We start from the raw sequence: 12,485 nt of genomic DNA, 5'->3' as shown, positions 1-12,485 counted from the left end.
AGAACCCTATTTGGATGAACAAGATACCCAGTCCACAATATAATTTCTTTTTTTTAAATATTTATTTATTTATTATGTATACAATATTCTGTCTCCATGTATGCCTACAGGCCAGAAGAGGACACCAGACCTCATTACAGATGGTTGTGAGCCACCATGTGGTTGCTGGGAATTGAACTCAGGACCTTTGGAAGAGCAGGCAGTGCTCTTAACCACTGAGCCATCTCTCCAGCCTCCAATATATGATTTCTTTTTCTTTTTCTTTTTTTTTTTTTTTTTTTTTTTTTTTTTGGTTTTTCGAGACAGGGTTTCTCTGCAGCTTTTTTAGAGCCTGTCCTGGAACTAGCTCTTGTAGACCAGGCTGGCCTCGAACTCAAAGAGATCCGCCTGCCTCTGCCTCCCGAGTGCTGGGATTAAAGGCGTGAGCCACCACCGCCCGGCTTATGATTTCTTGATTGATGTGAGAGTTTCCAGCTCACTGTGGGCAGTGTCACCCCTGGGCTGGCGGTTCTGGATGCTATAAAAATGTACGCTAAGTGGGCTGGAGAGGTGGCTAAGTGGTTAAGAGTACTGGCTGCTCTTCCAGAGGATCTGCGTTCAATTCCCAGCAACCACATGGTGGCTCACAACCATCTAATGAGATCTGGCGCCCTCTTCTGGCCTGTAGGCAGACACGCAGGCAGAACACTATACATAATAAATGAATAAATGTTTAAAAGACAGACCTGCAAAGTCAACCGTTCTCTGACATACCCAAGCTGATTTGTTATGTTGTTTTACCACAGTAATAGAAACTTTAAAACAACATAATTGAAAAATAAAAATACAATCTTTAAAACAATAAGATATTGGTATGGGACAATGCTCTGGTCCACATTAAAGGTTTGTCCCTCATATTGGTTCAATAAAATGCTGATTGGCCAGTAGCCAGGCAGGAAGTATAGGTGGGGCAACCAGACTAGGAGAATTCTGGAAAGAAGGATGACACAGAGGAAGTAAGATGAGAATGCCGGCCGGCAGTGGTGGCTCACGCCTTTAATCCCAGCACTCAGGAGGCAGAGGCAGGCAGATCTCTGTGAGTTCGAGGCCAGCCTGGTCTACAAGAGCTAGTTCCAGGATAGGCTCCAAAGCTACAAAGAAACCCTGACTCGAAAACCAAAATAAATAAATAAATAAATAAATAAAAAGTAAAAATTTAAAAAAAAAATTGAATTTTAAAAAAATGATGAGAATGTCTTACTGAAAAAAAGTACAGAGCCAAGTAGCTAAACATACCAAACCAAAGTTTAAAACCCAGTTAATTTAATGCCAGGTGGTGGTGCACACCTTTAATCCCAGCACGTGGGAGGCAGAGGCAGGTGAATCTCTGTGAGTTTGAAGCAAGCCTGGTCTACAAAGTGAGTTCCAGAATAGCCAGGACTGTTTCACAGAGAAACTCTGTCTCGAAAAATCAACCAACCAACCAACAAATAAATAAATGAATGAACGAATGAACAAATAAAACCCGTCAATGATAAAGTAAAAGAAGGCCAGTACTCTACCTCAGGAGAAGAGTGCTTGCCTAGTACGCTGGGGCCAACTTAAATCTCTAGGACCACATACATGAACAAAACACAGCCATGAACCATGAAAAACAATTACTTAATTTTTACAAAGTTTACTTTTCTTATCTGTAAAATGAAGAGAACGGTACCTCTGCCTCAGAGTCGTGGGGCAAACAGGAACCTGAGCACAGTTGTGAATGCTCAAAGAAAGGAAGGCTAGTACCAGGCTCAGTGCACTTACCTGTGACCTGGAAGGGAGCCTGCAGGAGCCGCTGCTGAACGCCCCTAAGAAGTTCTTCTATCTCCTTCTGAATATTACAGACGACCTCCTCCATCAACCCTACATCAGCTATTCCTTTCCAGAACATCAAAGTGTCCTCTGGCACAGGAGGGATAAGACAAAAGGTAGACATTACCAGATACCTCAGCACGTCTATAATGCTGATTTCAATTTGAAAGGATGTTATGCTAAAATATGAAAGCCTAGCTGTGTCCATGAGTTGGTACCTAATTATTAGCCCCTTCAGACAGTAGGGGCTTGGGATAATTGCCTCAATTGGTCATGCCCTTGACTTGTTATGATTCTGGCTATAAAAACAGACATCTTAGTTCAATAAAAATATTCAGTTAAATATTAAATAGGCATTCAATAATTAAGACTAAGTATTGCTTGATTAAATTCAATTTTAATTTTGCTTTCAATTAGATAAGATTTAATTTTATGGGGGCTGGAGAGATGGCTCAGAGGTTAAGAGTACTGACTGCTCTTCCAAAGGTCCTGAGTTCAATTCCCAGCTACCGCATGATGGCTCACAACCATCTGTAATGAGATCTGGTGCCCTCTTTTGGCCAGCAAGCATACATACAGGCAGAACACTGTATACATAATAAATAAATCTTAAAAAAATATTTAATTTTATAAATGTTAACTAATAAAGATAGTAAGCTAAATATTAATTAAATATATTCCCTCTAGTTCTACACTAAACCAAACAGCTGGGTGGGAGGGCCTGTAAGTTTCCCTAGAGTGATGGCTAAGTCTCTTTATGTGTATGTACAGAGCAAATAGCAACAGAATCAAATGGGCAACAAATATTTATTAAATGAATGATCAAAAGGAGAAAGTGGGGCTGGAAAGATGGCTCAGTGGTTAAGAGCACTGGCTGCTCTTCCAAAGGACCTGGGTTCAATTCCCAGCAACCACATGGCAGCTCACAACTGTCTGGATGATTGCTCGGGTTAAAAGAAGCCAATTCCAGCTCTAGTTAATATTCTTGTTAGTCATGAAAACATCTGCTCTGTGCATAAACAAGGTCATAAACCCTTGGAGGACACGAGCTACACGAGGAGTACATGAGCTACACGGGAAGGTACCTGAAATTTCTTCAGAGTCTTTTTTGATGCCCTCATCTGTGGCCATGGTGACAGCAGCAGTGAGTGCTGAGTTCCACTCCAGCCCGGCCTCTTCCATGCTCTCCTCTGAGATGGCAATCTGTGTGATGTTACCTAGCAGAGTCCGTCAGAAAGACAGTCAGTTTTATGAAGAAATTCATAGTTATCCTCTCGCATACTCACAGCAGAAAGACCTTGTGATTCTAACATGATGCCTCTTCTCTATGTGTCCATAGTTTAAAATACAGATCTCAGGTAAGCCAGGATGGACACTGAGTTTTCTAAAGGAAACTTGCCTTGTTAAGGAAAAAGCTTAAAAAAAAAAATTGCTGGGCAGTGGTGGACAGACCCCAAAGCTAGAGAAATCCTGTCTCGAAAAAAACCAATAACCAAAAACCAACCCCCCCAAAACAAAACCTTCCAAGGGCAGTCTGCAGTCTGCTTCCCAGACAGATGTTTCTGAAAGTGGCTGGGGGTAGGTGTGCCTGCCAGACCACCCACTCCAGACTTACTGAGGATGGGAAAAGACCTAGAATCATTTAAAAGAAGTGTACTTGTCATGAGCCCTACTATAGATGTGTTTGGTAGTAAGCATCTAGAATATCTGAAGCTGTCACAGCTAATGAATCAACCTGGGGGGGGGGGGGAGAAAAAGAAAAGAAAAGAAAAATCAGATAGGAGACACATGAATAATAGAGCAGACATGGAACTGGAAAGATAGCTCGGTGGTTAAGAGAACATGTTGCTCTTCGAGGACCAGTGTTCAGTTCCCAGGACACATGTCAGGCAGTCACAACTGTCTGTAACTCTAGGTCCAAGGGTATCCAACCCTACTGGCTTCCATGGGTACTCACATACATACACATGTACCCACACAGACATACAGACAGACACATATGCATACACAAACACATACCCACACAGATACACACACAATTCAAAATCTTAAAACATACTTTACCTTTCAACTATCTCTAAAAAGCTGAACAAAAACTGAGAAAAATCAAAGTGGCTCAGACACGTGTGAGCTCTATATACCAGAGGATAGCAATAACCAAAGAAATAGTACAACATGGACAATCAAGCAAAGTTTTGACAAATAAAAAGAAAGGAAATCATTTTGGAATATTCTTCATTTTATAAGTAAAAAAATCAAATACATGAAAATTCTCTGTCAGACACTTTCCTGAAAGGCCTTGAGGCTCCAAGAGATTTGGTGTGTAACTCACCTACTGATTACTCTCAGAATATGAGAGTTCACCAAAAACCAAACCAAAACCAACCCCACAAAGCCGTGTGAGGTGGGTGAGGACTATATATAATTCCAGCATTTGGGAGGTGAAGGCAGAAAGGTCGTGAGTTGGAGGCCAGCCTGGGTGCCCTCATCCCAAAGATTTCTAACAGCAGCTGAAACGCCTTTTATGCCACTGTGATGTCTCCAGAAGCTGTGACTAATCTGTCAGAATTCATATTCATATTCTCCCCCTCTCACCTAGAAGATAACAGGGCGCCCCAGACCAAAATTCAAAAGCACCAAAGGTCAGCTGAACATGGTATCACAGGCCTGAAACCCAGGACTCAAGGAGCAGATTCAGGAGCATCCTAGGCCAGCTTGGACTACACAATCAGACTACATATCAAAACAAAATCAAACCAAAACAACAGCAACAACAAAAACCAGAAGATAGGCCCTATGTTTGAGCTGGTCAACACAGCAAATTCCAGGCCAGCCTGGGCTCTCTAGGAAGACTCTAGGGCCTGTGTACCCACCTTACCCTTCTGCAAGAAAGTCTAGGTTGGTAAACTGGGGCTCACTCAGGTGAACTTCCTAATTCAGGCTCAGCCCAGCCACTGAGGTCCGGCCTCACAACATTTGAAGCTGTTGGCCACTCTAAGGCGCCTTTCCAATCTTATCTGCCTCCACTCAACCTTGGCACGCCTGGAAAGTGGCAGCAAAATGAGAGAACTGAGTAAGCCCCGTGAGCACAGAACATCTAATACTTGGTACAAGAAATAAGAATGTGCCAGGCGGTGGTGGTGCACACCTTTAATCCCAGCATTTGAGAGGCAGAGGCAGACAGAACTCAGTGAGTTCGAGACGAGCCTGACCTACCAAGTGAGTTCCAGGACAGCCAGGGATGATACACAGAGAAACCCTGTCTCAAAAACAAAAACAAGAACAAAGAAAGAAAGAATGCTGGAAATAGACGGTAGAGACAGAAGCACAGACAGTACTAATGATGATAATAATGAAAAAAGAAAAGAAAAAAAACATGATAAGCGTTGGCCAATAAGAATCAGTTAAGAGGGGCTGGAGATATGGCGTTTAAGAACACTGGCTGCTCTTTCAAAGGTCCTAAATTCAATTCCCAGCACTCATATGGTGGCTCACAACCATCCGTTTGAGATCTGGTGCCCTCTTCTGGCCTGCAGGCACACAAGCAGGCAGAACTCTGTACACAAGAAATAAAGTAAATAAATAAATAAATAAAGTTTAAAAAAAGGTAAGTAAATAAATAAATAAAGATAGACAGGCATGCTGGGCATAGTGGTATATATCTTTAATCCCAACACTCAGAAAGCAGAGACACAGAGACTGGGACACAGAGAAACAATGTCTTGAAAAACACCCCCCAAAAAAAGAAAGAGAGCAACCAGACATGGGTGATTTCAAGCCTGTATCCCAGGATTCTAGAACTTGAAAAGAGAACAGCCATGAATTTTTAAAGTCAGCCTGGGCTACACAGTGAGTTCCTGGCCAGCCTGGGCAACAGAAACCTAGTCTCAAACCAAACATGAGTTTTTTAAGAGGAAAAAGGGAATCCAGGGCTTAGAGTCCAGCCAAATTGCTGCAGTATCTTACAAGACAGCACAAAAGCACATCAATGCTGACAAGAATGGGAAACCAGGGACACCAGGCATGGTGGTTTGTGTTTGTGATCCGAGCACTTGGGAGGCAGAAACAAGGAAATCAGTAACTTCAAGTCCAGCCTGGGCTACATGGTAAGATGGTCTCAAAAGCAAACCAAACAACAAAAGCACAAGGGAGAAGCGATGAGAAGGAGAGAAGAGCTGGTGAACACAGTGGCTGCCCGGGCGGTTTCCTACCCCCTACCATCGGCCGAGGTGGGGGTCTGCACCACACTTGTCTGCTGGCCTGGCACTGGCGCCCTTGCGCTGCTGATCAGAAGGTCAAACTTGGTACTCCTGCAGGTATTGGAGCAAACTTTGTCATGCTGGTAAAAATCGATCTGCCCAGAGTCCATCATTTTCCTGTAGAGAGACAAGAAGCAGATCAGCCCACATTTCACCTATGAGAACTGTAAGATCTGAGAGCAGACGGGGACCATCTGCTGAGTCCAAGTAGAGATTAGAGGAGCCCAATATCTCAAGTCATCAAACTGTGAAAATTCTAATTGGAATTATCAAATGTTCATTGGTCCTGCCCACATTGACCACTACTTCTCTTCTGAGCTTCCTCAACAACAAGCCTTGGATTAACTAAGAATGTCAAGAAAGTCATTAAAACCCAAAGCTGAAAGTCCCAACACTTGGAGGGCAGAGACCCTGTGCGTTCAATATCAACCTGGTATACACAGCCAAGTTCCAGGCTACCCTGAGCTATATTGCGAAACCCTATAACAAAATAAAACAACCACAAGCCCGGCAGTGGTGGCACACACCTTTATTTCCAGCACTCAGGAAACAGAGGCAGGCAGATCTCTTGAGTTCGAGGCTAGCCTGGTCTGCAGAGCAAGTTCCAGAACAGCCAAGGCTATACAGAGAAACCCTGTCTCAAAAAAACAAAACAAACAAAAATAATAAAATAAAATTTACAAAATTAAGTCTCCTAGAAGTATTGTACAACATTGATGACAGGGCTGGAGAGATGGCTCAGTGGTTAAGAGCACTGGCTGCTCTTCCAGAGGTCATGAGCTCAGTTCCCAGCAACCACATGGTGGCTCACAACCATCTGTAATGAGATCTGGCGCCCTCTTCTGGTGCATGGGCATACACGGAGGCAGAATGTTGTATACACAATAAATCTTTAAAAAAGGAGCAATGAGGCCCTACTATTGCAGACCATGAGCAAAACCAGGAAGCATTTTAATTCTAGTACAACTTTCTGTCACCCTGTCACTTGGCTTTCACTAACAGATCTCTAGGCAGTCTCAGTCTTTTTTCTTTTTTGGTTTTTCGAGACAGGGTTTCTCTGCAGCTTTAGAGCCTGTCCTGGAACTAGCTCTTGTAGACCAGGCTGGTCTCGAACTCACAGAGATCCACCTGCCTCTGCCTCCCGAGTGCTGGGATTAAAAGTGTGCGCCACCGCCGCCCGGCTGCAGTCTCAGTCCTTTAAGCATTCGTGGGGAAACTGGCACATGCTCGAATTCCTGAGCAGATGAAACAAGAACAAAACAGAAAGGAAAGGCAATCCTCTCAAATCCCTCACCTGTAACGAACCCAGGGCCTGGGGTCTGCAGAGAATGTGTCGCCACCACTGAGAAACTGTCCCAATGGAAGAAGACCTTGTCTGTGCTTGGCTTCTACACAGGGTCTCTTTATAGAGACCAGATTGGTTATGTCATCCAGCTTGACCTTAAACTTGAAATCCTCCTGCCTCTGCCTCCCATGTGCTGAAATTAAAGGTGCCGCCACACCTGGCTGGACATTTTTAATTCTTGACCTTAAAATTTTTGTTTTTGGGGGGCCGGAGAGGTGGCTCAGAGCTTAAGAGCACTGGCTTCTCTTCCAGGGGAGTTGGGTTCAAATCCCAGTACCCACATGGCAGCTCACAACCGTCTGTGACACCCATGGCAAAACACCAATGCACACAAAATAAAAATAAATTTAAAAAAGATTTTGTGGTTTTGTTTTTATAATTCTATGTATATGGGTGCTTTGCCTGCATGTATGTCTGTGTACTGTGTGTACACCTGGTTTCCATGAAGGTTAGAAGAGGGTGTTGGATTTCCCTGGAACTAGAGTTACAGATGATTGAGAGCTGCCATGTGGGTGCTAGAAACTGAACCCAGAACCTCTAGTAGGGCAGCCAGAATTCATCTCTCCAGTTCTAGGTTTTACATTTAAAGTTTTTCTCTATCAGTAGGTGAACATTCAAGGCGTATTCAACTTGGAAAACTACAGTGGTAAACTTGTTGGAGCAAAAGTAAGGGTAGGATGAGGGCTATTCCAGATGCTGACATCTGTTTCTTAGATGGTGATGGCAAAGACGGCAAACATCATGCAGTGCTTCTACTTTAACAGGGGATCCCAGGATCTGCAGTCATGGCTGTCGCACTTACTCAGCGCCTAGCTTTGCTCTCTCTATGTGAGGATGACAGGGAGGACTATGCGCTCCTCAGAGTTCCTCTGCCAAGAAAGGATCCTGTCCAACCTCCTGACATCAGTACCCTAAGTCAGGCATGCTGGTGTCAGTCTTTGCTACATGGCAAGTTCTGGGCTAGAACTAAATGAGACTCAAAAACTAAAAAGAAAGAATGAAAACTCTAATGTAGATGCTGGGCAGAGGTAACAAGTTTGAGTTAATAGTTAGAGGTCACAGGGTATAATTCAGTGGTAGAGTGCTTGCGTGGCATGCACAAGGCCCTGGTTCCATCCCTAATGTCACAAAGTTAAAAACCAAAAGATTAAAGACAAGTTGAGGAAGGTCAAGTGGTGTAGAGGATTCTCCCCCGACTAAGTGCATCACGGAGACTCGCGTGGCTCACAGCACTCACCTGAGCATGATGCCGCCTAGACGAATGGCTCTCTTCCAGTCCTTCAGAGTGGACTTGCCAGCCAGGTGGACAAAATGCTTGGGGCTGATCAATTGATCATTGAACTAAAGGAAAAAAGAAAAATCCAAAGTAGTCCAGTGTCAACTTAGATAGGTCAACAAGGAAAGAATGAAATAATGTCACTTGCTACACACAAAAATCCCGGACAATTTCACAAGCCGTATCAGTGTCATTTGGCCTCCTGTCCCATGGTACCAAACATCCTTCTCTGAGTACCTCCCCTTTCCTAGGATAAAGTTACAGCGGATGAGGATGAGAAAGAAACGTGCTAAATAGTATCTACAAATCCACCCAGATTCTGAAGCAGGGGGCTGGGCCTAGTGCTCGAGAGGCTGGTCAAGTCACTGAAGAAATCAAAGTAGTGCTAAAGACGGGTGGCCAGGGAGATGACTCGTCCGTAAAAGCGCTATTTGTGAAAGACTACAGACTGACTTCCAATCCAGAAATCACTTAAAAACTGGAGGCTGTGAACTGCATCTGTAGTTCCAGCACTCTTACTGTGATGATGTGGGACAGTCTTCTGTTTGTGTTGATTTCATTGGTTAATAAAGAAACTGCCTCAGCCCTTTAATAGGACAGAAAATTAAGTAGGCGGAGTAAACAGAACAGAATACTGGGTAGAAGGCAGTGAGGCAGACGCTTCAGGCAGTCGCCATAGACAGTTGCCATGCCTCTCCTCTCCAAGATTGACACAGGTTAAGATCTCTCTTGGTAAGCGACCACCTCGTGGTGCTACATGGATTACTAAATATGGGTTAATTAGCCAATAAGAGGCTGAAACTAATGGGCCAAGCAGTGTTTAAAAGAATACAGTTTCCATGTAATTATTTCAGGTGTAAAGCTAGCTGGGTGGCGGACGCAGCCCGCCGCTCCATCTACACTGTGAGATGGAGGTCAGAAGGCTCCCGGGAAGATGGAAGACTGGCTAGCCTGGAATACTCAGTACAGCAGCAGAATTCAAACACGTGCACGCACACACACATGCACACACGCGCGCGTGCGCACACACACACACACACACGACCCTTTTGAAGGTTTATTTTTATCTTATGTATATGGGCGTTTTGCCTGCATATGTGTCTGTATCACACATAAACAATGCCCTCAGAGGCCTGAACGAGGCAACGGATTCCCCTGGAACTGGAGCTACAGACTGGTTCTGAGCAGCCATATAGGTGCTGGAAACTAAACCCAGGTCCTCTGGAAGAGCAGCCAGTCATTTTAACCACTGTGCCATTTCTCCAGTCCCCTATCTCATAGAGATCCTCCTGCCTCTGCCTCCAAGTGCTGTCATTAAAGGCATGCGCCACCATACCTTTTAGGTTTTTTGAGATACTCCATCACCTCTTGATCTCAAATTTAAATCAATCCTACTGTCTCCAAGCGAGGGTTACAGGCATGACCTACTACTACTTATTCTTAACAACAATTCTGAATAAGGTCTATTATAATGCATACCAGTTCAAGGCATGTTTCTGAGACAAGTTTCTTTGTGTAGCTCCAGCTGTCCTGGAACTCACTTCATAGACCAGGCAGGCCTCAAATTCAGAAATCTGCCTGATGTGGAATACCCTTCTGTATTCTATGAATATGTTTCATTACCATTAGTTAATAAAGAAGGTGAGTTGGCCGACAGCCAGGCAGAAGAGAGCCAGGTGGGAAATTCAAGTAAAGATACAAGGAAAAAGAAGGTGGAGTCTGGGAGACATCAGGAGTCACTGAAGGCAGAAGATGCCAAAGCATTACCGGTAAGTCATGGGTGTCCATGGCAATACACAGATTAATAGAAATGGATAAATTTAAGTTGTAAGAGCTAGTTAATAATAAGCCTGAGCTGATAGGCCAAACACTTTGTAACTAATATTAAGCCTTGTAGTAGTTATTCAGCAACTGGTGGGTGGGAGAAAAACTCTGCCTCCCAAGTGCTGGGATTAAAGGCGTACACCGCAATGCCCAGTGAGGCTCTGAAATTTTAATTGTTAAATAACTTGCTCAAAATCACATGGCTAGGCAGACACAGAGAAGGGTCCTGGCCATTTATTCATTTACTTGTTGAACAAGTACTTAAGGAACACTGTTGAATACCAGGCACCACAGCCAGTCCTTGTCATGCCAAGGTTCTGCCACCACCACCAAGGCATATTATGTACCAGGTTTATTTTGGTGAATGCGGATAATGTTCTGTGCTTGCACAAGACTCATGTTCCAGTGGAACTAGAGCCAGGCCCATTTTATTCCAAAATCCTTATGTTTCTACTGTGACAGCCTAAGAGAAAAACTGTGGGGACAGGAAGATGGCCCAGTAGATAAAGGTATTTGGTGCCTATAGGAAGTGGCAAGCCTGTAGTGAGTGAGTCCTGAGGGAATGTGCATCTTTGTTGTTGCTGTTTCAAGACAGGGTTTCTCTGTGTAGTCCTGGCTATCCTGGAACTCACTCCCTCTGTAGACCAGGCTGCCCTTACCTCTGCCTCTCAAGTCCTGGAATTAAAGGTACTCACCACTTTACCTGACTGGGGATGTGTATTTGACATGAGCACGGCCATGCCAAGAAAGCTCAGTCCTCAGACCATGATGCAATTGGCAAACCCTTTACCCATATGGCCCAGGATCACAAGTCCAAGTGCTTATAAATAATTGATCAGTGTGAGCACAGACGAACAAGTGTAGTTTCTTCCTCCCAGATGTCTACACCTACAGAGACCTACTACCAAGACTTCCTAACCTTGCTCTCTGCAGTATGTAAAATACGCTAAGGTTCCAGGTAGCAGTTAAAGAATCCCACCGGACCCCAGCTTTACTGTACATGTGGCTGTCCTTTCTTCACTCCCTCGAAGCCCCTAGCCAGGGTTCTAACCCAAGTCATGTAGGAGAGGCAGCTGCCAAGCCTGACAAGCAGAGTTCAGTCACAGATGAATCTGCATGGTGAAAGGAGAGAACAGACTGCTGCAAGCACCTTTGCCCTTGGCATGGGTGCCACGCAAAATAAGTAAATAAATGTTAAAAAAAAAAAAATTAAAGACGAGCTGAGCGGTGGTGGCGCACGCCTTTAATCCCAGCACTCCGGTGGCAGAGGCAGGCAGATCTCTGTGAGTTCAAGGCCAGCCTGGTCTACAAGAGCTAGTTCCAGGACAGGCTCCAAAGCCACAGAGAAACCCTGTCTCGAAAAACCAAAGAATAAACAACAACAACAACAAAAAACCAACAAAATTAAAGAATTAAACAATTGCAAACCAAAAAGCTGCTGATTGAAGCTGGAAGGCTAGCTCAGAAGCAAAGAGCTTGCCCCCATGTTCCAGACCCTAGATTAGAGTCCTGCGTTTCCCTTCAGAAGCTGATCTGGTTAGAGAGAGACAAGGGACTGAGACGGAACTTCCAGGCCGAGACAGTTACCTTGACACACTTCACATTTATTCCTGGACACACAAACTTCTTCCAGAGGAGGATAGCTTTACTCTCTCCACAGGTTATAGGGTAAGCAATTTCCATATCCTCGTTTGCTTCTATGCTGCTTGCATCTGAAAATGGAAAAAGCAATCCACTATTTACTGAACAATTCTTTCCTAAACTTAAATTCCAAAGGTACAGTTTTCAGGTCCTTTTAAGCCATATTTTTATTTGTTTGTTTGTTTGTTTGTTTATGGTACGGTCTCATGTAGCTCAGGCTGGCCTTAAACTCAGTATACAGTAATGATGACCTCAGATACTGATCCTTGCACTCTACCAACTGAGCTATATTCCCACCACTAACAGA

At 44.1% G+C, this 12,485-nt stretch overlaps 1 protein-coding gene across 3 annotated transcripts in view; it reads right to left on the bottom strand.

The window, feature by feature from the left end:
• Positions 1-12,485, bottom strand: part of Gmeb1 (glucocorticoid modulatory element binding protein 1) — a 39,550-nt gene that overhangs the window by 6,392 nt on the left and 20,673 nt on the right. For all 3 annotated transcript variants that reach the window (XM_038335453.1, XM_038335454.1, XM_038335456.1), the window contains exons 4-8: positions 12,125-12,249; positions 8,675-8,778; positions 6,052-6,209; positions 2,919-3,050; positions 1,786-1,923 (exon numbers count right to left, since the gene is read on the bottom strand). In XM_038335453.1, coding sequence (XP_038191381.1) covers positions 1,786-1,923; positions 2,919-3,050; positions 6,052-6,209; positions 8,675-8,778; positions 12,125-12,249 — 657 coding nt within the window. The remainder of the gene's footprint in view (positions 1-1,785; positions 1,924-2,918; positions 3,051-6,051; positions 6,210-8,674; positions 8,779-12,124; positions 12,250-12,485) is intronic.

The sequence above is a fragment of the Arvicola amphibius genome, chromosome 6 (assembly GCF_903992535.2).
Source record: "Arvicola amphibius chromosome 6, mArvAmp1.2, whole genome shotgun sequence".
Lineage (NCBI taxonomy): Eukaryota > Metazoa > Chordata > Mammalia > Rodentia > Cricetidae > Arvicola > Arvicola amphibius.
The sequence above is the reverse complement of the archived record's forward strand: the minus strand, read 5'-3'. Positions and strand labels throughout refer to the sequence as shown.